Genomic DNA, 27,261 nt, shown 5'->3' on the forward strand with positions numbered 1-27,261 from the left:
GTGGCAGCTCAATCATTCGACCTCTTGCAGCAGGTGGCAGCTCAATCATTCGACCTCTTGCAGCAGGTGGCAGCTCAATCATTCACCCTCTTGCAGCAGGTGGCAGCTCAATCATTCACCCACTTGCAGCAGGTGGCAGCGCAATCATTCGCCCACTTGCAGCAGGTGGCAGCGCAATCATTCACCCACTTGCAGCAGGTGGCAGCTCAATCATTCGCCCACTTGCAGCAGGTGGCAGCTCATTCACCTTTGCCCTTGCCGTACAGGAGACTTCCTTTTGCTCTGAGATTTTCGGTTGTTTTACATTTGGAGCATTTTCTCCATGTTGTGGACGTGGAGGCTCCGGAGCAGCCGCAATGAGCAGAGCGCCGTCCAATTTCTGGAGACGCACGGTGCCCGGATGTCAGCGATGTCCGTCCTCCGACTCGTCTGTCAGGAACTTTGATGATTTTTCTTGTGCAGCATTTAAGATGACGATGAGTGAGAAGAGACGAGAAGTGGAGACAGAAGATGATGGGAAATGACTCCAGTGGGGAGAAGGAGACGAGTGAGGGAACATGGAGAGGTGTGAACCTGTCTCCGCTGTGAGGGTATTCCAGTGGAGCCGGAGAGGAGTGCTGCTAAAAAACAGCGCCACCCCTGTCTGCAGGTTGTGTCTGGTACTACAGCTGTCGCTCTGTGCAGCCATGCTTTGCTTTTCCTGGACAAACTCTGCATCTGCATTAAAAAAACACATCAAAAACGCATCATGCGAGCATAGCCTAATGTGGAGCAAGAAAAACATGGCAGCAAAAAATGTACAATAGACACAAATCCACTACAACTTAAGTGGAGCCGAATTTATGTGAGATTTTTATGTGGGTGGATGCAAACCTACAACTCCTGGAGGTGAACGTGATGGGTCGGACACTGATGGGGGTGAATGTGGAGGGTGGGACGGGATGGGGTGAATGTGGTGGGTGGGACACTGATGGGGGTGAATGTGGAGGGTGGGACACTGATGGGGGCAAATGTGGCTGATAGGACGGTGCTGGGGTGAATGTGGAGGGTCGGACGCTGATGGGGTGAATGTGGAGGGTGGGACGGTGATGGGGGTGAATGTGGCTGATAGGACGGTGCTGGGGTGAATGTGGAGGGTGGGACGCTGATGGGGTGAATGTGGAGGGTGAGACGGTGCTGGGGTGAATGTGGAGGGTGGGACGGTGATGGGGTGAATGTGGAGGGTGGGACACTGATGGGGTGAATGTGGAGGGTGAAACACTGATGGGGTGAATGTGGCTTGTCGGACGCTGGTGGGGTGAATGTGGCTGGTCGGACGCTGGTGGGGGTGAATGTGGCTGGTCGGACGCTGGTGGGGGTGAATGTGGCTGGTCGGACGCTGGTGGGGGTGAATGTGGCTGGTTGGACGCTGGTGGGGGTGAATGTGGCTGGTCGGACGCTGGTGGGGGTGAATGTGGCTGGTCGGACGCTGGTGGGGGTGAATGTGGCTGGTCGGATGCTGGTGGGGTGAATGTGGCTGGTCGGACGCTGGTGGGGGTGAATGTGGCTGGTCGGACACTGGTGGGGGTGAATGTGGAGGGTCGGACGCTGGTGGGGGTGAATGTGGCTGGTCGGACGCTGGTGGGGGTGAATGTGGCTTGTCGGACACTGGTGGGGGTGAATGTGGAGGGTAGGACACTGGTGGGGGTGAATGTGGCTGGTCGGACGCTGGTGGGGGTGAATGTGGCTGGTCGGACGCTGGTGGGGTGAATGTGGCTGGTCGGACGCTGGTGGGGTGAATGTGGCTGGTCGGACGCTGGTGGGGGTGAATGTGGCTGGTTGGACACTGGTGGGGGTGAATGTGGCTGGTCGGACGTTGGTGGGGGTGAATGTGGCTGGTCGGACGCTGGTGGGGTGAATGTGGCTGGTCGGACGCTGATGGGGTGAATGTGGCTGGTCGGACGCTGGTGGGGGTGAATGTGGCTGGTTGGACGCTGGTGGGGGTGAATGTCGCTGGTCGGACGCTGGTGGGGGTGAATGTGGCTGGTCAGACACTGGTGGGGGTGAATGTGGAGGGTCGGACGCTGGTGGTGGTGAATGTGGCTGGTCGGACGCTGGTGGGGGTGAATGTGGCTTGTCGGACACTGGTGGGGGTGAATGTGGAGGGTAGAACACTGGTGGGGGTGAATGTGGCTGGTCGGACGCTGGTGGGGGTGAATATGGCTGGTCGGACGCTGGTGGGGTGAATGTGGCTGGTCGGACGCTGGTGGGGGTGAATGTGGCTGGTTGGACGCTGGTGGGGGTGAATGTGGCTGGTCGGACGCTGGTGGGGGTGAATGTGGCTGGTCGGACGCTGGTGGGGGTAAATGTGGAGGGTTGGACGCTGGTGGGGGTGAATGTGGCTTGTCGGACGCTGGTGGGGGTGAATGTGGCTGGTTGGACGCTGGTGGGGGTGAATGTGGCTGGTCGGACGCTGGTGGGGGTGAATGTGGCTGGTCGGATGTTGGTGGGGGTGAATGTGGCTGGTTGGACGCTGGTGGGGGTGAATGTGGCTGGTCGGACGCTGGTGGGGGTGAATGTGGCTGGTCGGACGCTGGTGGGGGTGAATGTGGCTGGTCGGATGTTGGTGGGGGTGAATGTGGCTGGTTGGACGCTGGTGGGGGTGAATGTGGCTGGTCGGACGCTGGTGGGGGTGAATGTGGCTGGTCGGACGCTGGTGGGGGTGAATGTGGCTGGTAGGACGCTGGTGGGGGTGAATGTGGCTGGTCGGACACTGGTGGGGTGAATGTGGCTGGTCGGACGCTGGTGGGGTGAATGTGGCTGGTAGGACGCTGGTGGGGGTGAATGTGGCTGGTCGGACGCTGGTGGGGGTGAATGTGGCTGGTCGGATGTTGGTGGGGGTGAATGTGGCTGGTTGGACGCTGGTGGGGGTGAATGTGGCTGGTCGGACGCTGGTGGGGGTGAATGTGGCTGGTCGGACGCTGGTGGGGTGAATGTGGCTGGTAGGACGCTGGTGGGGGTGAATGTGGCTGGTAGGACGCTGGTGGGGGTGAATGTGGCTGGTCGGACACTGGTGGGGTGAATGTGGCTGGTCGGACGCTGGTGGGGGTGAATGTGGAGGGTCGGACGCTGGTGGGGGTGAATGTGGCTGGTCGGACGCTGGTGGGGTGAATGTGGCTGGTCGGACACTGGTGGGGTGAATGTGGCTGGTCGGACGCTGGTGGGGGTGAATGTGGCTGGTCGGACGCTGGTGGGGGTGAATGTGGCTGGTCGGACGCTGGTGGGGGTGAATGTGGAGGGTCGGACGCTGGTGGGGGTGAATGTGGCTGGTCGGACGCTGGTGGGGGTGAATGTGGCTGGTCGGACGCTGGTGGGGGTGAATGTGGCTGGTCGGACGCTGGTGGGGTGAATGTGGCTGGTTGAACGCTGGTGGGGGTGAATGTGGCTGGTCGGACGCTGGTGGGGGTGAATGTGGCTGGTCGGACACTGGTGGGGTGAATGTGGCTGGTCGGACGCTGGTGGGGGTGAATGTGGAGGGTCGGACGCTGGTGGGGGTGAATGTGGCTGGTCGGACGCTGGTGGGGTGAATGTGGCTGGTCGGACACTGGTGGGGTGAATGTGGCTGGTCGGACACTGGTGGGGTGAATGTGGAGGGTCGGACGCTGGTGGGGGTGAATGTGGAGGGTCGGACGCGTGTCCCAGGGCGTTTCGCCATTTTTTTTCGGATGTCAGATCAGCAGGATGAGGCAGAGCGCAGGGTGTGAGGGGCTGACATTGTCTCCGCTCACCACAGGGGGCGCTCCGGCTGCTCGGTGGCTGCTGACCTCATTTATTCCTTATCACTTGTATAATGTGAGATGTTATGCAGCGATTGCTTGAATTTTGGCTTCTTCACCTGGCAGTCTTGTGTTTCCCCAGGAGGTCGGGGTGTGGGCCAAGCGCGGGCCCCAGGCGGGCACCCTAAGTGTGATTTCATGGATATGAGCTGGCAGGCTCCTCTGTGACACTTCTTATGTAACGTTTCTTAATATTCACGAATGGAATTCTCCAGTCCCGGCTGCCTCCATCCCCCACCTGGACAATTCCTCCATCATCCCCAGGGAATGACCCATTAGTGCCACCTGGAGGAACATGGGCGGAATGTATCAGCTTCATGCTGATGGTTTCCTTTCTTTAGTCACATTTCTTCCTATCTGATCACTTTAAGTTCCTATAGCTGCATAAGAAGGAAGCTCTGCATGCTGTACAGTATACTGCCTGCCTGTTCTATACAGTACACTGCCTGCCTGTTCTATACAGTACACTGCCTGCCTGTTCTGTACAGTACACTGCCTGCCTGTTCTGTACAGTATACTGCCTGCCTATTCTGTACAGTATACTGCCTGCCTATTCTGTACAGTATACTGCCTGCCTGTTCTGTACAGTATACTGCCTGCCTGTTCTGTACAGTATACTGCCTGCCTGTTCTGTACAGTATACTGCCTGCCTGTTCTGTACAGTATACTGCCTGCCTGTTCTGTACAGTACACTGCCTGCCTGTTCTGTACAGTATACTGCCTGCCTGTTCTGTACAGTATACTGCCTGCCTGTTCTGTACAGTATACTGCCTGCCTATTCTGTACAGTACACTGCCTGCCTGTTCTGTACAGTACACTGCCTGCCTGTTCTGTACAGTATACTGCCTGCCTGTTCTGTACAGTACACCGCCTGCCTGTTCTGTACAGTACACTGCCTGCCTGTTCTGTACAGTATACTGCCTGCCTGTTCTATACAGTACACTGCCTGCCTGTTCTATACAGTACACTGCCTGCCTGTTCTGTACAGTATACTGCCTGCCTGTTCTATACAGTACACTGCCTGCCTGTTCTATACAGTACACTGCCTGCCTGTTCTGTACAGTACACTGCCTGCCTGTTCTGTACAGTATACTGCCTGCCTATTCTGTACAGTATACTGCCTGCCTATTCTGTACAGTATACTGCCTGCCTGTTCTGTACAGTATACTGCCTGCCTGTTCTGTACAGTATACTGCCTGCCTGTTCTGTACAGTATACTGCCTGCCTGTTCTGTACAGTATACTGCCTGCCTGTTCTGTACAGTACACTGCCTGCCTGTTCTGTACAGTATACTGCCTGCCTGTTCTGTACAGTATACTGCCTGCCTGTTCTGTACAGTATACTGCCTGCCTATTCTGTACAGTACACTGCCTGCCTGTTCTGTACAGTATACTGCCTGCCTATTCTGTACAGTACACCGCCTGCCTGTTCTGTACAGTACACTGCCTGCCTGTTCTGTACAGTATACTGCCTGCCTGTTCTGTACAGTACACTGCCTGCCTGTTCTGTACAGTATACTGCCTGCCTGTTCTGTACAGTACACTGCCTGCCTGTTCTGTACAGTATACTGCCTGCCTGTTCTGTACAGTATACTGCCTGCCTGTTCTGTACAGTATACTGCCTGCCTATTCTGTACAGTACACCGCCTGCCTGTTCTGTACAGTACACTGCCTGCCTGTTCTGTACAGTATACTGCCTGCCTGTTCTGTACAGTACACTGCCTGCCTGTTCTGTACAGTATACTGCCTGCCTGTTCTGTACAGTACACTGCCTGCCTGTTCTGTACAGTATACTGCCTGCCTGTTCTGTACAGTATACTGCCTGCCTGTTCTGTACAGTATACTGCCTGCCTATTCTGTACAGTACACTGCCTGCCTGTTCTGTACAGTATACTGCCTGCCTGTTCTGTACAGTATACTGCCTGCCTGTTCTGTACAGTATACTGCCTGCCTGTTCTGTACAGTATACTGCCTGCCTGTTCTGTACAGTACACTGCCTGCCTGTTCTGTACAGTACACTGCCTGCCTATTCTGTACAGTACACTGCCTGCCTGTTCTGTACAGTACACTGCCTGCCTGTTCTGTACAGTACACTGCCTGCCTGTTCTGTACAGTATACTGCCTGCCTGTTCTGTACAGTATACTGCCTGCCTGTTCTGTACAGTATACTGCCTGCCTATTCTGTACAGTACACTGCCTGCCTGTTCTGTACAGTATACTGCCTGCCTATTCTGTACAGTACACCGCCTGCCTGTTCTGTACAGTACACTGCCTGCCTGTTCTGTACAGTATACTGCCTGCCTGTTCTGTACAGTATACTGCCTGCCTGTTCTGTACAGTATACTGCCTGCCTGTTCTGTACAGTATACTGCCTGCCTGTTCTGTACAGTACACTGCCTGCCTGTTCTGTACAGTACACTGCCTGCCTGTTCTGTACAGTATACTGCCTGCCTGTTCTGTACAGTATACTGCCTGCCTGTTCTGTACAGTATACTGCCTGCCTATTCTGTACAGTACACTGCCTGCCTGTTCTGTACAGTATACTGCCTGCCTGTTCTGTACAGTATACTGCCTGCCTGTTCTGTACAGTATACTGCCTGCCTGTTCTGTACAGTATACTGCCTGCCTGTTCTGTACAGTACACTGCCTGCCTGTTCTGTACAGTACACTGCCTGCCTATTCTGTACAGTACACTGCCTGCCTGTTCTGTACAGTACACTGCATGCCTGTTCTGTACAGTACACTGCATGCCTGTTCTGTACAGTATACTGCCTGCCTGTTCTGTACAGTATACTGCCTGCCTGTTCTGTACAGTACACTGCCTGCCTATTCTGTACAGTACACTGCCTGCCTGTTCTGTACAGTATACTGCCTGCCTGTTCTGTACAGTACACTGCATGCCTGTTCTGTACAGTATACTGCCTGCCTGTTCTGTACAGTATACTGCCTGCCTGTTCTGTACAGTACACTGCATGCCTGTTCTGTACAGTATACTGCCTGCCTGTTCTGTACAGTATACTGCCTGCCTGTTCTGTACAGTACACTGCCTGCCTATTCTGTACAGTACACTGCCTGCCTGTTCTGTACAGTATACTGCCTGCCTGTTCTGTACAGTATACTGCCTGCCTGTTCTGTACAGTATACTGCCTGCCTGTTCTGTACAGTACACTGCCTGCCTATTCTGTACAGTACACCGCCTGCCTGTTCTGTATAGTATACTGCCTGCCTGTTCTGTACAGTATACTGCCTGCCTGTTCTGTACAGTATACTGCCTGCCTGTTCTGTACAGTATACTGCCTGCCTATTCTGTACAGTACACCGCCTGCCTGTTCTGTACAGTATACTGCCTGCCTATTCTGTACAGTATACTGCCTGCCTGTTCTGTACAGTACACTGCCTGCCTATTCTGTACAGTACACTGCCTGCCTATTCTGTACAGTACACTGCCTGCCTATTCTGTACAGTACACTGCCTGCCTATTCTGTACAGTACACTGCCTGCCTGTTCTGTACAGTATACTGCCTGCCTGTTCTGTACAGTATACTGCCTGCCTGTTCTGTACAGTATACTGCCTGCCTGTTCTGTACAGTACACTGCCTGCCTGTTCTGTACAGTATACTGCCTGCCTGTTCTGTACAGTATACTGCCTGCCTGTTCTGTACAGTATACTGCCTGCCTGTTCTGTACAGTACACTGCCTGCCTGTTCTGTACAGTACACTGCCTGCCTATTCTGTACAGTACACTGCCTGCCTATTCTGTACAGTACACTGCCTGCCTGTTCTGTACAGTATACTGCCTGCCTGTTCTGTACAGTATACTGCCTGCCTGTTCTGTACAGTATACTGCCTGCCTGTTCTGTACAGTACACTGCCTGCCTATTCTGTACAGTACACCGCCTGCCTGTTCTGTACAGTATACTGCCTGCCTGTTCTGTACAGTATACTGCCTGCCTGTTCTGTACAGTATACTGCCTGCCTGTTCTGTACAGTATACTGCCTGCCTATTCTGTACAGTACACCGCCTGCCTGTTCTGTACAGTATACTGCCTGCCTATTCTGTACAGTATACTGCCTGCCTGTTCTGTACAGTACACTGCCTGCCTATTCTGTACAGTACACCGCCTGCCTGTTCTGTACAGTATACTGCCTGCCTATTCTGTACAGTATACTGCCTGCCTATTCTGTACAGTACACTGCCTGCCTATTCTGTACAGTACACTGCCTGCCTGTTCTGTACAGTATACTGCCTGCCTGTTCTGTACAGTATACTGCCTGCCTGTTCTGTACAGTATACTGCCTGCCTGTTCTGTACAGTACACTGCCTGCCTGTTCTGTACAGTACACTGCCTGCCTATTCTGTACAGTACACTGCCTGCCTGTTCTGTACAGTACACTGCCTGCCTGTTCTGTACAGTATACTGCCTGCCTATTCTGTACAGTACACTGCCTGCCTATTCTGTACAGTACACTGCCTGCCTGTTCTGTACAGTATACTGCCTGCCTGTTCTGTACAGTATACTGCCTGCCTGTTCTGTACAGTATACTGCCTGCCTATTCTGTACAGTACACTGCCTGCCTGTTCTGTACAGTATACTGCCTGCCTGTTCTGTACAGTATACTGCCTGCCTGTTCTGTACAGTATACTGCCTGCCTGTTCTGTACAGTATACTGCCTGCCTGTTCTGTACAGTACACTGCCTGCCTGTTCTGTACAGTACACTGCCTGCCTATTCTGTACAGTACACTGCCTGCCTGTTCTGTACAGTACACTGCATGCCTGTTCTGTACAGTATACTGCCTGCCTGTTCTGTACAGTATACTGCCTGCCTGTTCTGTACAGTACACTGCATGCCTGTTCTGTACAGTATACTGCCTGCCTGTTCTGTACAGTATACTGCCTGCCTGTTCTGTACAGTACACTGCCTGCCTATTCTGTACAGTACACTGCCTGCCTGTTCTGTACAGTATACTGCCTGCCTGTTCTGTACAGTATACTGCCTGCCTGTTCTGTACAGTATACTGCCTGCCTGTTCTGTACAGTACACTGCCTGCCTATTCTGTACAGTACACCGCCTGCCTGTTCTGTACAGTATACTGCCTGCCTGTTCTGTACAGTATACTGCCTGCCTGTTCTGTACAGTATACTGCCTGCCTGTTCTGTACAGTATACTGCCTGCCTATTCTGTACAGTACACCGCCTGCCTGTTCTGTACAGTATACTGCCTGCCTATTCTGTACAGTATACTGCCTGCCTGTTCTGTACAGTACACTGCCTGCCTATTCTGTACAGTACACTGCCTGCCTATTCTGTACAGTACACTGCCTGCCTATTCTGTACAGTACACTGCCTGCCTATTCTGTACAGTACACTGCCTGCCTGTTCTGTACAGTATACTGCCTGCCTGTTCTGTACAGTATACTGCCTGCCTGTTCTGTACAGTACACTGCCTGCCTGTTCTGTACAGTACACTGCCTGCCTGTTCTGTACAGTACACTGCCTGCCTGTTCTGTACAGTACACTGCCTGCCTGTTCTGTACAGTATACTGCCTGCCTGTTCTGTACAGTATACTGCCTGCCTATTCTGTACAGTATACTGCCTGCCTATTCTGTACAGTACACTGCCTGCCTGTTCTGTACAGTATACTGCCTGCCTATTCTGTACAGTATACTGCCTGCCTGTTCTGTACAGTATACTGCCTGCCTGTTCTGTACAGTACACTGCCTGCCTGTTCTGTACAGTATACTGCCTGCCTGTTCTGTACAGTATACTGCCTGCCTGTTCTGTACAGTACACTGCCTGCCTGTTCTGTACAGTACACTGCCTGCCTGTTCTGTACAGTATACTGCCTGCCTGTTCTGTACAGTATACTGCCTGCCTGTTCTGTACAGTATACTGCCTGCCTGTTCTGTACAGTATACTGCCTGCCTGTTCTGTACAGTATACTGCCTGCCTGTTCTGTACAGTATACTGCCTGCCTGTTCTGTACAGTATACTGCCTGCCTGTTCTGTACAGTACACTGCCTGCCTATTCTGTACAGTATACTGCCTGCCTGTTCTGTACAGTATACTGCCTGCCTGTTCTGTACAGTATACTGCCTGCCTGTTCTGTACAGTACACTGCCTGCCTGTTCTGTACAGTACACTGCCTGCCTGTTCTGTACAGTACACTGCCTGCCTGTTCTGTACAGTATACTGCCTGCCTGTTCTGTACAGTATACCGCCTGCCTGTTCTGTACAGTATACCGCCTGCCTGTTCTGTACAGTACACTGCCTGCCTATTCTGTACAGTACACTGCCTGCCTGTTCTGTACAGTACACTGCCTGCCTGTTCTGTACAGTACACTGCCTGCCTGTTCTGTACAGTACACTGCCTGCCTGTTCTGTACAGTATACTGCCTGCCTGTTCTGTACAGTATACTGCCTGCCTGTTCTGTACGGTACACTGCCTGCCTGTTCTGTACGGTACACTGCCTGCCTGTTCTGTACAGTACACTGCCTGCCTGTTCTGTACAGTATACTGCCTGCCTATTCTGTACAGTACACTGCCTGCCTGTTCTGTACAGTATACTGCCTGCCTGTTCTGTACGGTATACTGCCTGCCTGTTCTGTACGGTATACTGCCTGCCTGTTCTGTACAGTATACTGCCTGCCTATTCTGTACAGTATACTGCCTGCCTGTTCTGTACAGTATACTGCCTGCCTGTTCTGTACAGTACACTGCCTGCCTGTTCTGTACAGTACACTGCCTGCCTGTTCTGTACAGTATACTGCCTGCCTATTCTGTACAGTACACTGCCTGCCTGTTCTGTACAGTACACTGCCTGCCTGTTCTGTACAGTATACTGCCTGCCTATTCTGTACAGTATACTGCCTGCCTGTTCTGTACAGTATACTGCCTGCCTGTTCTGTACAGTACACTGCCTGCCTATTCTGTACAGTACACTGCCTGCCTATTCTGTACAGTATACTGCCTGCCTGTTCTGTACAGTATACTGCCTGCCTATTCTGTACAGTACACTTCCTGCCTGTTCTGTACAGTATACTGCCTGCCTATTCTGTACAGTACACTGCCTGCCTGTTCTGTACAGTACACTGCCTGCCTGTTCTGTACAGTATACTGCCTGCCTGTTCTGTACAGTATACTGCCTGCCTATTCTGTACAGTACACTGCCTCTCTGTGTTGTACAGTATACTGCCTGCCTGTTCTGTACAGTATACTGCCTGCCTATTCTGTACAGTACACTGCCTGCGTGTTCTGTACAGTACACTGCCTGCCTGTTCTGTACAGTATACTGCCTGCCTGTTCTGTACAGTATACTGCCTGCCTGTTCTGTACAGTATACTGCCTGTTCAAAACAGTATACTGCCTGCCTGTTCTGTACAGTATACTGCCTGCCTGTTCTGTACAGTATACTGCCTGCCTGTTCTGTACGGTATACTGCCTGCCTGTTCTGTACAGTATACTGCCTGCCTGTTCTGTACAGTATACTGCCTGCCTGTTCTGTACAGTATACTGCCTGCCTGTTCTGTACAGTATACCGCCTGCCTGTTCTGTACAGTATACTGCCTGCCTGTTCTGTACAGTATACTGCCTGCCTGTTCTGTACAGTATACTGCCTGCCTGTTCTGTACGGTATACTGCCTGCCTGTTCTGTACAGTATACTGCCTGCCTGTTCTGTACGGTATACTGCCTGCCTGTTCTGTACAGTATACTGCCTGCCTGTTCTGTACAGTATACTGCCTGCCTGTTCTGTACAGTATACTGCCTGCCTGTTCTGTACAGTATACCGCCTGCCTGTTCTGTACAGTACACCGTCTGCCTGTTCTGTACAGTATACTGCCTGCCTGTTCTGTACAGTATACTGCCTGCCTGTTCTGTACAGTATACTGCCTGCCTGTTCTGTACAGTATACTGCCTGCCTGTTCTGTACAGTATACTGCCTGCCTGTTCTGTACAGTATACTGCCTGCCTATTCTGTACAGTACACTGCCTGCCTGTTCTGTACAGTATACTGCCTGCCTGTTCTGTACAGTATACTGCCTGCCTGTTCTGTACAGTATACTGCCTGCCTGTTCTGTACAGTATACTGCCTGCCTGTTCTGTACAGTACACTGCCTGCCTGTTCTGTACAGTATACTGCCTCTCTGTGTTGTATAGTACACTGCCTGCCTCTTCTGTACAGTATACTGCCTGCCTCTCTGTGTTGTACAGTATACTGCCTCTGTGCTGTACAGTACACTGCCTCTCTGTGCTGTACAGTCTTGCACCAGTGGTAGAGCACAGTTGATCTGTAATATAGTCTGCAGTGTATTCCTGAGTGCAGGGCACATGATGATGACATCTGGTACTAGATGTGTCCCAAGGATCACAGAGATGAATAAGATCCAGGCCAAGGGGCCATTCTATCAGCCCCGCTGGGCGCAGGACGTGCAGTAATAGCGGCACCACGCTTGTTCCATCATTCTCCCTGTGTATCTGAGCTCTGATGTCTCAGCACAGCAGCTGTAATGAGGTGGAGGTGTTATACTATTAGGGCATCATATTGTGTGTGGAGGGTACTGTGGGGGCATCATACTATGGGGGCATCATACTGTGTGTGGAGGGTACTGTGGAGGTATTATACTATGGGGGCGTCATACTGTGTGTGGAGGGTACTCTGGGGGCATCATACAGTGTGTGAAGGGTACTGTGGGGGTATCATACTGTGGAGCGTCATACAGTGTGTGGAGGGTACTGTGGGGGCCTCATACTATGGGGGCGTCATACTGTGTGTGTGGAGGGTACTGTGGAGGTATTATACTATGGGGTCGTCATACTGTGTGTGGAGGGTACAGTGGGGGCATCATTCTATGGAGCGTCATACTGTGTGTTGAGGGTACTGTGGGGGCATCATACTATGGAGCATCATACAGTGTGTGGAGGGTACTGTGGGGGCATCATACTATGGAGCGTCATACAGTGTGTGGATGGTACTGTGGAGGCCTCGTACTATGAGGGTGTCATACAGTGTGACGAGGGTACTGTGGGGGCATCATACTATGGAGCGTCATACTGTGTGTGGAGGGTACTGTGGAGGTATCATACTATGAGGGTGTCATACAGTGTGACGAGGGTACTGTGGGGGCATCATACTATGAAGGCGTCGTACAGTGTGACGAGGGTACTGTGGAGGTATCATACTATGGGGGCCTCATACTGTGTGTGGAGGGTACTGTGGGGGCATCATACTATGGGGGCCTCATACTGTGTGACGAGGGTACTGTGGGGGCATCATACTATGGAGCGTCATACTGTGTGTGGAGGGTACTGTGGAGGTATCATACTATGAAGGCGTCGTACAGTGTGTGCAGGGTACTATGTGTGGTGGCGGCTATGGGGGCCTCATTTTGTGTGTGGAGGGTACTGTGGGAGAAATCCCTGGGGGTATCAGATTTGGGGGGCATTTTTGTTGGCATCATACTTTATATGGCCATATGTTGCCCCTAACTGGGCATGTAGCGTTATAGAGGGGCACTGGACATTTGAGGCCTGGTAAGGCTATGCGCCCACCATCAGGAGGAGCAGCGCTGCGGTCACAGCTCACCTGCGCTGCATCCTACACTACAAGCACAGTGGATTTAGGCTCTGTGCACACGCTGCGGAAAATGCTGCAGATCCGCAGTGTTTCCGCAGCTGCGGTTCCGCAGCAGTTTCCCATGAGTTTACAGTTCAATGTAAACCTATGGGAAACAAAAAACGCTGTGCACATGCTGCGGAAAAAAAACGCGCAGAAACGCAGCGGTTTACATTCCGCGGCATGTCACTTCTTTCTGCGGATTCCGCAGCGGTTTTAAAGCTGCTCCTATAGAAAACCGCAGTTGTAAAACCGTAGTGAAATCCGCAGAAAAACCGCGGTAAATCCGCAATAGATCCGCAGCGGTTTTGCACTGCGGATGTATCAAATCTGCTGCGGAAAAATCGGCAGTGGACCAGAATACGTGTGCACATAGCCTTATAGAGATCCTGCGCCTGCTGTGCTCCTATCACCGCTGCGTACACTCCTCCGCGGTGCGGGATTACGAGCCGCAGCATGGCCATTTCTGGTCTCCGCTGCGGATTTTGACCAATGTCATTACATGCGGTGACAATTCCATGTCCCTGCACAGAGGCGTCTCCTGACATCCATGACTACTTCCCCATCATCAGTCACAGGTAACCCGTGGAGCACACTGTCTGTGCAGCCCAGGACACCGGCCGCCATGACTCCATCTTAACAGAACTTCTGCAGTGAATTCCTCTGTGTCAACAACATAGAAACAAGAGGTGAATTCCGAGTGGTCGGAGGAGACAGGACGCACTTCCGCCTTCCTGCCGCCACTTGACGCTGAGATGAACTCATTCCTGGGGCTGATAAGATGCTTATCTCCGCTGTGCTGCACTTGTGGATGAGGCGATAAGGCCGGAGCACCTCTCCAGCACCAGTGCCTGTCTGGGGCCGCGCTCTCCTCATGCCATGCGTGCTTGTTTCCAGGCCAAGCGACTCCAAACAACCCCATAACGAGACGGGCGGCAATATTCCAGAATAGTAATAATTAGGGTTGAGCGAAACGGATCGGTCATTTTCATAAGTCGCCGACTTTCGGCAAAGTCGGGTTTCATGAAACCCGACCCGATCCCTGTGTGGGGTCGGCCATGCGGTACGCGACCTTCGCGCCAAAGTCGCGTTTCATATGACGCGTTCAGCGCCATTTCTCAGCCAATGAAGGTGGACGCAGAGTGTGGGCAGCGTGATGACATAGGTCCTGGTCCCCACCATCTTAGAGAAGGGCATTGCAGTGATTGGCTTGCTGTCTGTGGCGTCACAGGGGCTATAAAGGGGCGTGCACGCCGACCGCCATCTTACTGCTGCCGATCTGAGCTTAGGGAGAGGTTGCTGCCGCTTCGTCAGAAGCAGGGATAGTGTTAGGCAGGGTCCATTAACCCCCAAACCGCTTGTGCTGTAGCGATTTCCACTGTCCAACACCACCTTTTCTTTGCAGGGACAGTGGAGGCTACATTTTTTTCCTCAGCGCTGTAGCTCATTGGGCTGCCCTAGAAGGCTCCCTGATAGCTGCATTGCTGTGTGTACGCCGCTGTGCAAACCAACTGCTTTTTTCAAAGCACAAATCCTGTTGTTCCTTCCTTTCTGCACAGTTCTCTTGTTTGTTTGTCCACACTTTTGTGTGCAGCTGTCCTTTTTATTGCTGCCTGCCATACTTTCCTGAGATTATTGTAGGGAGATAGTAATTGTAGTACAGTCCCCTTTTTTTTTTTTTTTTTTTATATATATCTTCAAGCCACTTTCTGCCCCTGAAACTGTGTAGTGTAAAAGAGTGGGCCTGTATTTTTCTGCACTGTCCCACACCTAAAAAGGGAGATTTATATTGCCAATCAGTGCATCTGTGCCAGTCCTGTCTGTGGTATCTGTCATTCATTTTCTGTCACAGAAACTATACTGTAATACAGTGGGCCTGATTTATTCACTAGTCTCCCATAAAAAAAGGGGAGATTAATATTGGCAAATCTGTGCATCTGTGCCAGTCCTGTCTGTGGTATCTGTCAGTCATTTTCTGTCACAGAAACTATACTGTAATACAGTGGGACTGATTTATTCACTAGTCTCCCATAAAAAAAGGGGAGATTAATATTGGCAAATCTGTGCATCTGCGCCAGTCCTGTCTGTGGTATATGTCAGTCATTTTCTGCCACAGAAACTATACTGTAATACAGTGGGCCTGATTTATTCACTAGTCTCCCATATAAAAAAGGGAGATTAATATTGCCTAATCTGTGCATCTGCGCCAGTCCTGTCTGTGGTATCTGTCAGTCATTACAGTGGGCCTGATATTGCCTAATCTGTGCATCTGCGCCAGTCCTGTCTGTAGTATCTCTGTCAGTCATTTTCTGTCACAGAAACTATACTGTAATACAGTGGGCCTGATTTATTCAGTAGTCTCCAATATAAAAAAGGGGAGATTAATATTGGCAAATCTGTGCATCTGCGCCAGTCCTGTCTGTGGTATCTGTCAGTCATTTTCTGTCACAGAAACTATACTGTAATACAGTGGGACTGATTTATTCACTAGTCTCCCATAAAAAAAGGGGAGATTAATATTGCCTAATCTGTGCATCTGTGCCAGTCCTGTCTGTGGTATCTGTCAGTCATTTTCTGTCACAGAAACTATACTGTAATACAGTGGGCCTGATTTATTCACTAGTCTCCCATATAAAAAAAAGGGGAGATTAATATTGCCTAATCTGTGCCAGTCCTGTCTGTGGTATCTGTCAGTCATTTTCTGCCACAGAAACTATACTGTAATACAGAGGGCCTGATTTATTCACTAGTCTCCCATATAAAAAAGGGGGAGATTAATATTGGCAAATCTGTGCATCTGCGCCAGTCCTGTCTGTGGTATCTGTCAGTCATTTTCTGTCACAGAAACTATACTGTAATACAGTGGGACTGATTTATTCACTAGTCTCCCATAAAAAAAGGGAGATTAATATTGGCAAATCTGTGCATCTGTGCCAGTCCTGTCTGTGGTATCTGTCAGTCATTTTCTGTCACAGAAACTATACTGTAATACAGTGGGACTGATTTATTCACTAGTCTCCCATAAAAAAAGGGGAGATTAATATTGGCAAATCTGTGCATCTGCGCCAGTCCTGTCTGTGGTATCTGTCAGTCATTTTCTGTCACAGAAACTATACTGTAATACAGTGGGCCTGATTTATTCACTAGTCTCCCATATAAAAAAAAGGGGAGATTAATATTGCCTAATCTGTTCATCTGTGCCAGTCCTGTCTGTGGTATCTGTCAGTCATTTTCTGCCACAGAAACTATACTGTAATACAGTGGGACTGATTTATTCACTAGTCTCCCATAATAAAAGGGGAGATTAATATTGGCAAATCTGTGCATCTGCGCCAGTCCTGTCTGTGGTATCTGTCAGTCATTTTCTGTCACAGAAACTATACTGTAATACAGTGGGCCTGATTTATTCACTAGTCTCCCATATAAAAAAAAGGGGAGATTAATATTGCCTAATCTGTGCCAGTCCTGTCTGTGGTATCTGTCAGTCATTTTCTGCCACAGAAACTATACTGTAATACAGAGGGCCTGATTTATTCACTAGTCTCCCATATAAAAAAGGGGGAGATTAATATTGGCAAATCTGTGCATCTGCGCCAGTCCTGTCTGTGGTATCTGTCAGTCATTTTCTGTCACAGAAACTATACTGTAATACAGTGGGACTGATTTATTCACTAGTCTCCCATAAAAAAAGGGAGATTAATATTGGCAAATCTGTGCATCTGTGCCAGTCCTGTCTGTGGTATCTGTCAGTCATTTTCTGTCACAGAAACTATACTGTAATACAGTGGGACTGATTTATTCACTAGTCTCCCATAAAAAAAGGGGAGATTAATATTGGCAAATCTGTGCATCTGCGCCAGTCCTGTCTGTGGTATCTGTCAGTCATTTTCTGTCACAGAAACTATACTGTAATACAGTGGGCCTGATTTATTCACTAGTCTCCCATATAAAAAAAGGGGAGATTAATATTGCCTAATCTGTTCATCTGTGCCAGTCCTGTCTGTGGTATCTGTCAGTCATTTTCTGCCACAGAAACTATACTGTAATACAGTGGGACTGATTTATTCACTAGTCTCCCATAATAAAAGGGGAGATTAATATTGGCAAATCTGTGCATCTGCGCCAGTCCTGTCTGTGGTATCTGTCAGTCATTTTCTGTCACAGAAACTATACTGTAATACAGTGGGCCTGATTTATTCACTAGTCTCCCATATATAAAAAAGGGGAGATTAATATTGCCTAATCTGTGCATCTGTGCCAGTCCTGTCCGTGGTATCTGTCAGTCATTTTCTGTCACAGAAACTATACTGTAATACAGTGGGCCTGATTTATTCACTAGTCTCCCATAAAAAAAGGGAGATTAATATTGCCTAATCTGTGCATCTGCGCCAGTCCTGTCTGTGGTATCTGTCAGTCATTACAGTGGGCCTGATATTGCCTAATCTGTGCATCTGCGCCAGTCCTGTCTGTAGTATCTCTGTCAGTCATTTTCTGTCACAGAAACTATACTGTAATACAGTGGGCCTGATTTATTCACTAGTCTCCCATATAAAAAAAAGGGGAGATTAATATTGCCTAATCTGTGCATCTGTGCCAGTCCTGTCTGTGGTATCTGTCAGTCATTTTCTGTCACAGAAACTATACTGTAATACAGGTGGCCTGATTTATTCACTAGTCTCCCATATAAAAAAGGGAGATTTATATTGCCAGTGTGTGCATCTGCGTCAGTCCTGTTAGTGGCATATCTGTCAGCCTCTTTCTGCCAATCAAACTGTGTAGTGTAATACAGTGGGCCTGATTTTTCTGCTGTCTCCCAAACATAAAGAGGAAGATTTATATTGCCAGTGTGTGCATCTGCATCAGTCCTGTTTGTGGCATATCTGTCAGCCACTGTCTGCCACTGAAGCTGTGTACTGTAATACAGTGGGCCTGATTTTCCCTGCAGTCTCACACACCTATCAAGGGAGATTTAAATCCACAACAAGTTTACGTACACCTTCTAACTGGTTTTACAGTACCATATAACGTTTGTTAGTTTGGTTAAATTTTTCCAAGAATGAGGAAGTCTGGTGGAAGAGGTCGTGGCCATGGGCGGTCATTGCCAGCTGGTAATGATGGTAGTGGTGGTGGAGCATCAGGTGGTCGTGGGAAAAGCAATATAGCACCTAAGTCTCGAGTTATTGAGCCAGCGTCATCGTCTGGCTACACAAGGCCTCGAACGCTCCCTTTTCTGGGAGTAGGAAAACCGCTTTTAAAGCCGGAGCAGCAGGAACAAGTTTTGGGTTTCCTTGCTGACTCTGCCTCTAGCTCTTTCGCCTCCTCTTTGGAAAGTGCAAAATTTAAAAGCAGCGCGTCGTCAGTGGATGTTCCTAGTCAAGAACAAGTCGCTTCCTTGTGTTCTTCACCCAGAACAACAAAGAAGGATGCGTCAGGCGACACAACGGGTTACTCCATGGAGCTCTTTACACATACCGTTCCTGGGTTAGAAAGTGAAACAGTTAACAGGCCATGCCCATTACAAGATGAATCGGACATGGAGTGCACAGATGCACAGCCCCAGCTAGATTATTATGCTGTTCTATTGACTCAGATCACAACATTGACCTCGCAGTGTACTGAGCCAGAATCTGACCCTGATGAGACTATGGTGCTCCTTCCCGAACGCTATAGCACCGGCTTACACGGTGACACAGAGGAAGGTGCACAGGACATAGAAGAGGAGTTGATAGATGACCCAGTTGTTGACCCCAATTGGCAGCCATTGGGGGAACAGGGTGCCGCTGGCAGTAGCTCTGAAGCGGAGGAGGAGGAGCCGCAGCAGGCATCAACATCGCAACAGGTTCCATCTGGCAGGCCCGTATCTGGCCAAAAACGTGTGTCAAACCCAAAAACAGTTGTAGGACAGCGTGGCCATCCGGTTAACGTAGCTCAGTGTGCAATGCCTGAAAAGGTATCCGATAGTAGGAAGAGTGCAGTCTGGCATATTTTTAAACAAGATCCAAATGATCAGTGCAAAGTCATCTGTAAGAAATGCTCAAGGACCTTCAGCAGAGGTCAGAATGTTAAAAGTCTAAATACAAGTTGCATGCGTAGCCATTTAACCACCATGCACTTGCAAGACTACCAAACGTCCCTTAACGTTGTTGCACCCTCTCATAATGAAGCTAGTCAGCAACGCTACATCCCTTCCGTCACTGTAAGCCCACCGTTTACCACACCACCTGCAGCAAATGTGGAGGTTTCGTCGCAAGGCCAAAGCAGTCATGGAATCACCAAGTTCGTGGTAGGAAACACTGTATGTAGGCCAACTGCAAGAATACCATCACCAACCCTCTCTCAGTCTGCCATGTCCACCATCACCCCCGCTAGTTCCACCATATGCAGCACTCCAGTCCAGCTCACCCTACAAGAGACTCTCCTTAGGAAAAGGAAGTACTCATCCTCTCATCCGCGTACACAGGGTTTGAATGCCCACATTGCTATACTAATCTCGTTAGAGATGATGCCCTACCGGTTAGTTGAAAGCGAAGCTTTCAAAGCCCTGATGGACTACGCTGTACCACGCTACGAGCTACCCAGTCGACACTTCTTTTTGAGAAAAGCCATCCCAGCCCTACACCAGCATGTATAAGACCGGATTGTCCATGCACTCAGGCAATCTGTGAGTAGAAAGGTGCACCTGACAACAGATGCATGGACCAGTAGGCATGGCCAGGGGCGTTACGTGTACATCACGGCACACTGGGTTAATGTGGTGGATGCAGAGTCCACAGGGGACAGCAATTTTGGGACAGTTCTTCCTAGCCCAAGGTCTAGGAAACAGTTGGCTGTAGGCGTTCGCCACCCCTCCTCCTCCTCCTCGTCCTCCAGCAGAAGCGAGAGCTCGTCCACAGACCACAGTCGCACGACCTCTCTATCCGCAGCTGCCACTGTTGCACACGAGGTGTCCCATTATGGAACAGCTAGTGGCAAGCGTCAGCAGGCTGTGTTGGAAATAAAGTGTTTGGGCGACAACAGACACACCGCGGAAGTTCTGTCTGAGTTCTTGCAGCAAGAAACTCAGTCATGGCTGGGCAGTGTACATCTTGAGGCAGGCAAGGTAGTGAGTGATAACGGAAGGAATTTTATGGCTGACATCTCCCTTTCACAACTGAAACACATTCCTTGCCTGGCTCACACCTTAAACCTGGTGGTGCAGTGCTTCCTGAAAAGTTATCCGGGGTTACCCGACCTGCTCCTGAAGATGCGAAGACTTTGCTCGCACATCCGCCGTTCACCCATACACTCCAGCCGTATGCAGAACCATCAGCGATCTTTGAATCTTCCCCAGCACCGCCTAATCATCAATGTTGCAACAAGGTGGAACTCCACACTGCACATGCTTCAGAGGCTGTGCGAACAGAGGCGTGATGTTATGTATTTGTGGGAGGATACACATACACGGGCAGGCAGTTGGATGGCAGACATGGAGTTGTTAGGTGTGCAGTGGCCGAAGCTACAAGACCTGTGTCAAGTCCTTCAGTGTTTTGAGGAATGCACACGCCTGGTTAGTGCAGACGACGCCATCATAAGCATGAGCATCACCCTAATGTGTCTGCTGATGCAAAGTTTGACGCACATAAAGGAGCTGGCGTCTGCAGCCGAGGACGGGGGTAGCCTTGATGACAGTCAGCCATTGTCTGGTCAGGGAAGTCTACTGGACGAGGTGGCAGGCGAAGAGGAGGATGATGGGGATGGGGCATCCAAAATAGACACTTGGCCTGAATTGGCAGAATATGCATTGTAGGAGCTCGCTTGCCCAGCAGCTAGTGTCCTATCAGAAAGAGTATTCAGTGCTGCTGGTTCAATACTGACCGAAAAAAGGACACGTCTGGCTACCCAAAATGTTGATGATCTAACCTTCATTAAAATGAACCAATCATGGATTTCAAATTATTTTGCCCCACCTTTCCTGGCTGACACCTAGCTTTCCTGTAAAAAGGTCTTGCTTTTGGCCTCCTCTTACTGACTGTTCCAATTTCTCAATTTGTAGCTGCTGTATGTCCAGCGTACGACATTTTTAAACCTCCCTAAATGGGCCGACTCCGCCCACGGGGTTGTGGTCTCGCCAGTTGGCGCAAGCACCCGTGAGAGTGCCGTTTGTCTGAAGAGGTGGGTGTGCCCACTTTTGGGTGATGGCACTGGGTCCCTCATAGTACAATGAAGTGTCTCTGGCGGTGGTGGCGCGCACCCAACGTCAGACACACCGTCGTAACATGAGGGGCCCTGGGCCAGTACCGCCGCCCACGAGAGAGTGCCCCCCACCCCCCAGCTCAAACTGTGCTCTACCACTTGCAAAATTATCTCTCACTGCTCCACCGCTGTTTAGTCTATGCGGTGAAATCCTTCAATGGCACTGCCCATAACAATTTGTTGACATGTATGATGAGCTAGTAAAAATATTCAGGGGCCCTGTCCTACATTTACACCAGTTAATACTTTCCGACAAATACCAATGCCTGCAAGTCAGCAGAGGAGCCCACCCCTGTACCTAGGTATGCCACCTGTTTATTTATTTTATTTTTTTTTGGTGAGACATTAACATGTATTTATTATTTTGGAGTACTAACTGTGTCAGACACTCCTTCTAATTGTCCTCCGCTGACCACACCAATGTTGCCTGTGTACCCCTGCAAGATAATTCAAACTGCATTGAGCCTAATTTTTTGTTATTTTAGGCCTACTAAGTCTGTCTGCGGTCCCTCCTGCCAATTGTCCTCCGCTGACCACACCAATGTTGCCTGTGTACCCCTGCAAGATAATTGAAACTGCATTGAGCCTAATTTTTTGTTATTTTAGGCCTACTAAGTCTGTCTGCGGTCCCTCCTGCCAATTGTCCTCCGCTAACCACACCAATGTTGCCTGTGTACCCCTGCAAGATAATTGAAACTGCATTGAGCCTAATTTTTTGTTATTTTAGGCCTACTAAGTCAGTCTACGATCACTCCTTCCAATTGTCCTCCGCTGACCACACCAATGTTGCCTGTGTACCCCTGCAAGATAATTGAAACTGCATTGAGCCTAATTTTTTGTTATTTTAGGCCTACTAAGTCAGTCTACGATCACTCCTTCCAATTGTCCTCCGCTGACCACACCAATGCTGCCCGTGTACCCCTGTAACCTTTTTTAAACCTGCATCGAGCCAACTTTGTGGTGTAAGGCCTAGTACCAGTGTCTGTCTGTGCCACTCAATACAGCTGTCCTCTTAAAAAAGCTGAGCTGCAATTGTCAGGTTTTCAGCCTATCGGAATTTGAAAACTGCATTGGGGCTGCGAGTTTGGTTGGGTTCTACTAACGGTGTCTGCCGCTCCAAGGTGTTCTCCTGGTTTACTTTCCCGAGCTTCAGGCTCTCTTCAGGCTCTCATTAAGTAGTTGTTAATATAACACTGCAGTGGGGCTACTAGTTTGGTTGGGGCCTACTAACGGTGTCTGCCGCTCCGTGCTGTTCTCCTGGTTTACTTGCCTTAGCTTCTATCTTCAGGCTTTCATTAAGTAGTTTTTAAATTACACTGCATTTGGCCTACTTATTTTGTTGGCCCTACTAACGGTGTCTGCGGCTCCTTGCTGTTCTCCTCCACTGAACAAAGCTGTGCCGCCGGTTTACTACTGTTACCAATTTTGAACTGCATTTAGCCTACTTACTGATTTGGGCCTACTCACTGTGTCAGCCTCTCATTACAGTTTTCCTCCACTGAACAAAGCAATGCCCCCTGGTTAGGCCTGTTACCAATTTTGAACTGCATTTAGCCCACTTTATTATTTGGGCCTATATCTGTGTTTCCTCCTCATCCTGCCCATTGCCCAGCCAGTGATAGATGAGTCTGCTGGTACATTGACCCATAACGCTACATTCCCCGTGCACGCTACACAGCCAGAATGTGACCCTGCTGAAAGTCAGGTTCCCCTTCCCGCATACCATACCACCTTACACGGGGACAAAGAGGAAGGTGCAGATGAAGGTGCAGGTTCCTTCATCAGGTGGGGGGGAATACTTGTTAGCGATGTCACTGGCACAGGGCCCCTCATAGTACGCAAAAGTGTCGCTGCCGGTGGGAGGCGCCCCCGCCGTGCAAACACACCGCTGTACTTTGAGGGGCCCTGTGCCAGTGCCAATGCCAACGAGTGGGCCCCCCCTGCTTGCTCAGGATCACAGAACTTGCAAAGTTGAAATACTTACCTCTCCCTGCTCCACCGCCGTGACGTATTCCGCGTTTCCTGGGCCCACTAATTACTTGAACCAGCCCTACCCCCCACAACTTTAGCCAAATGACCCCAAATTTCCAATGCCTTACTATTATTATAAGGTAAATTAAGATTGACAAGCTTCAGTAACAAGAATGGGTTTTTGCCATTAAAATGGGCACTGTAGGTGTTTTCCTGGCCTCCACTCACTGCCGACTATGCTTCTCCATTGACTTACATTGGGTTTCGTGTTTCGGTCGATCCCCGACTTTTCGCGATAATCGGCCGATTCCACTCGACTCCACTTTTGAGATAGTCGGGTTTCGCGAAACCCGACTCGATCCTAAAAAAGTAAAAGTCGCTCAACTCTAGTAATAATGGCTGCAGGTCGGGGGCCACACGGTGAATAGTAATAATGGCTGCAGGTCGGGGGCCACACGGTGAATAGTAATAATGGCTGCAGGTCGGGGGCCACACGGTGAATAGTAATAATGGCTGCAGGTCGGGGGCCACACGGTGAATAGTAATAATGGCTGCAGGTCGGGGGCCACACGGTGAATAGTAATAATGGCTGCAGGTCGGGGGCCACACGGTGAATAGTAATAATGGCTGCAGGTCGGGGGGCCACACGGTGAATAGTAATAATGGCTGCAGGTCGGAGGCCACACGGTGAATAGTAATAATGGCTGCAGGTCGGGGGGGGGGGGCTGCACGGTGATAAACACTGGGGGATGGAAAATTATTGAAAACATCTGCAGGCCTGGAAGATGTACAACAAAGGTGTCCAAGGTCATCCAGTCAAGAGGAATAGGCAGAGGGCCTCCATTTTCTCCACAGAGGTGATGTCTGATAGAAGAGAACCATAGTGGACATTCATTGAGTAGATGTACAAGAAAGGTGAAGGGAAAGGGCCTGGTGGTCTGTGGTGGAAACATGGACCAAACCACAGCCAAAACTCTATTTACAAACAATTGTGAAAAATCAGCTTCACAAGCAAAAATCAACGGATCCTCTATAGGCGTTAAAGGTGACCCTGCAGAATTTGTGGGTCCTGGTGGAGCAGGACAGCGCTTGACACAGGGACCCCACATCTTCCCATGTCTGGATCCATCAGCCTACATCAATGCAGGAAGGCCAGAAGTTATGGAGGCTGCTCCTGGAGGTGGGCAGAGAGGTTGCCAATGATTGGGACCTCCTTTCAAACCAGTGACCCCACATGTCACAGAACCAACTGGGGGCCTCATTCATAAGGGATAATAGTCAGTATGGAGAGCGCAGTCTGACATGATCCCATCACTGTAGTGCAGTCGTTGCTCCACCTCCATCTTGGGTGGTCTCTAGGTTTCTGGGGTCCAGTTGTGCTCCCTGCCGGAGTAACTGTAGACACGAGACCCCGACTGATATCCTGGGAGCTTTCTTCTATCTGTGATTTTGTGATTTTGTATTTACGAGACTGGGCCTTTTTTAAACACATGGAGACCATGTACCACCTGGAGATCTCGGCGTCTTCCCACATATAGTCTTCCTGTCATTAACGGCTGCCATATTGTTTCAGAAAATTCTGCGTTCATGGAAGTTGTAAGACTTTTCCTTCTATTGTGTGAGATCAGCTTTGGAGAAATGGATGGAAAGATGGATGCCCGACAATCTTCACCACAAATGTAATATTCCACTGACACCTATAGATATAATAGCGATATTGAGGAGCACGTTATAGATAAACAAATGCTCGATAGCTGGAGTCCGACCTCAGAAGAGCCCCAGGCACTGGTCCTAGCAGAGAAGAGGTGGCACATGGATCTGAGTATCTTCACCAGCTGCTTCCTTGTGACCTCTCTTGTGTGGCAATGTCTGTTTACTTGGAGCACCCCCACATCAGGGCAGCGGGGTACTCGGTTCCGGGCCCTTCTGTAGTCAATGGGGATGTCACGGTGGCTAGACCCGGTCCGTGGCCCTTTGAGGGGCATCCAATAAAAGGGACAACAGTTTATAGGATAATGTTCGTGATGCCACCTGTGGTATTCGGTCAGGGTGACCGACACTGCTTAGGGGTCCGCTGGGGTGATGTTAAGGCAGCTAGATGGTATACCTTCCCACAGGTGAAATATGTCCCCAGGGATTCCCAGAGTGATGATGGTGGATGGTGGATGATGTAAGGCGCAGTGAATAACGAGGACACAAGGTTGCAGTCTCTTTACCTTTACTGAAGGCTTCAGCATCCACAGTCCAGGGTAGGGACCACAGGGTAGGCAGAGTCTGGCCGGTCTGAAGGCAAATCCAGAGTCCCCTTATCCAGGTGGAAATCAGTAGCCTTCCCCTAGCACACAGTAATACAGTAGGTCCCTACTTGCATAAGCTCCAATAAGGTCCTCACTGTTGTTACTCCTCTCACTGTTCCCTGTGGTCGGATAGAACAAAACACATATGAGACGCCCCGGCCCCCACAAGTTGCCACCGAGCCTCCTGTGTAAATGGTCGGGCAGCTAACATGGAATTAACTGTCCTGCCAGTCTCTGAAGTAACGGCATAGAGCTCTTTACTCCCTCGGTGTTCTGGCTACCAGTTCTGCGCTTCAGAAAGAGGCAGTCTGCTTCTAGCTGGTCTCCCTCTAATGTTTCACTCCTGTTGCTATGACTTCGTTGTTCACTCACTGCCACACACTTCCTTTTGTGTCCTTTCCTAGGATGCTGCCACATGGGATGCAGGTGCAGCTCCGTGTACCCTCGTCCTCCTCAAACCGCAGTCTGGATCTGACTGGAGATCACTCCAGCCAGCTCGACCTGGAGACCTTTCCTCATCGGTCCCCAGCCAGAAACTCTCACTTACTAGGAGTGGCCTAGTAGATAGAACCTTTGCTCCCCCTGGTGGTCTGGAGTGTGAAATGTATGTAGTGGTTGTGATACCTGGACAGAAGATCTCCTTCATTGCCTTCAGACATTACATCACTCCCCCTGGTGGAAGAATAATATTACTGCAACGAACCAGGACTCTGGGGCGCTGCATACTGTTCAGAGACCAGCTGCCCCTCTGCTCTCAGATTCAGTGTTGCCAGTGGGCATACCATAAGTCAGACTCTTATGGAGAAGTAGGACCATTCTTTTACCCTATATCGTAGATGTAGACAGGAGTTGTGTCCCATGTCCTGGAAGCCTTTAGAGTTTTCTTTGTGCACGACTCAACTTATCTCTAACATGGAGATGCTCAGATGTTTTATTGAACACTACAGTCTAAGACTGTCACGATGAGGGAGATGTCTACCATACTTTACTATGACCCAAGTGAGAAACGCTCCATGGCTTCACATCACGCCCTTCCCACTTGGGCCCATCTTGTAGGACTGCAAGCGCCTTTGCCCACGGGTTGTGCCACATGGTGTTCTGACTTCCAGGAGTGACTTTTTTGGACCCGTAGACTCTCCTCATTGTCAGCAGCTGCTGCTTGTCATTATTCAGCAGATTTCACCTCCTCCTGATTCTTGAAGCATTCACAAGCTGGAGGCAATGACGTCAAGAGCAGATGGTGTCCTCCTCCAGTGCCTAACAGGTCAGAACCATTCAGATTGTGCTGATAAAACTTATCTCCCCATCTCAGAAGTAATTACTGTGGTCGA

General features: G+C 50.1%; 1 protein-coding gene across 1 annotated transcript in view; it reads right to left on the minus strand.

Moving 5' to 3' along the window:
- Positions 1 to 873: 873 nt before the first annotated feature.
- Positions 874 to 27,261, minus strand: part of LOC138680855 (uncharacterized) — a 55,602-nt gene continuing 29,214 nt past the window's right edge. The window contains exon 3 of the mRNA XM_069768081.1: positions 874 to 3,641. Coding sequence (XP_069624182.1) covers positions 874 to 3,641 — 2,768 coding nt within the window. The remainder of the gene's footprint in view (positions 3,642 to 27,261) is intronic.

Source organism: Ranitomeya imitator, chromosome 5 (assembly GCF_032444005.1).
Source record: "Ranitomeya imitator isolate aRanImi1 chromosome 5, aRanImi1.pri, whole genome shotgun sequence".
NCBI lineage: Eukaryota > Metazoa > Chordata > Amphibia > Anura > Dendrobatidae > Ranitomeya > Ranitomeya imitator.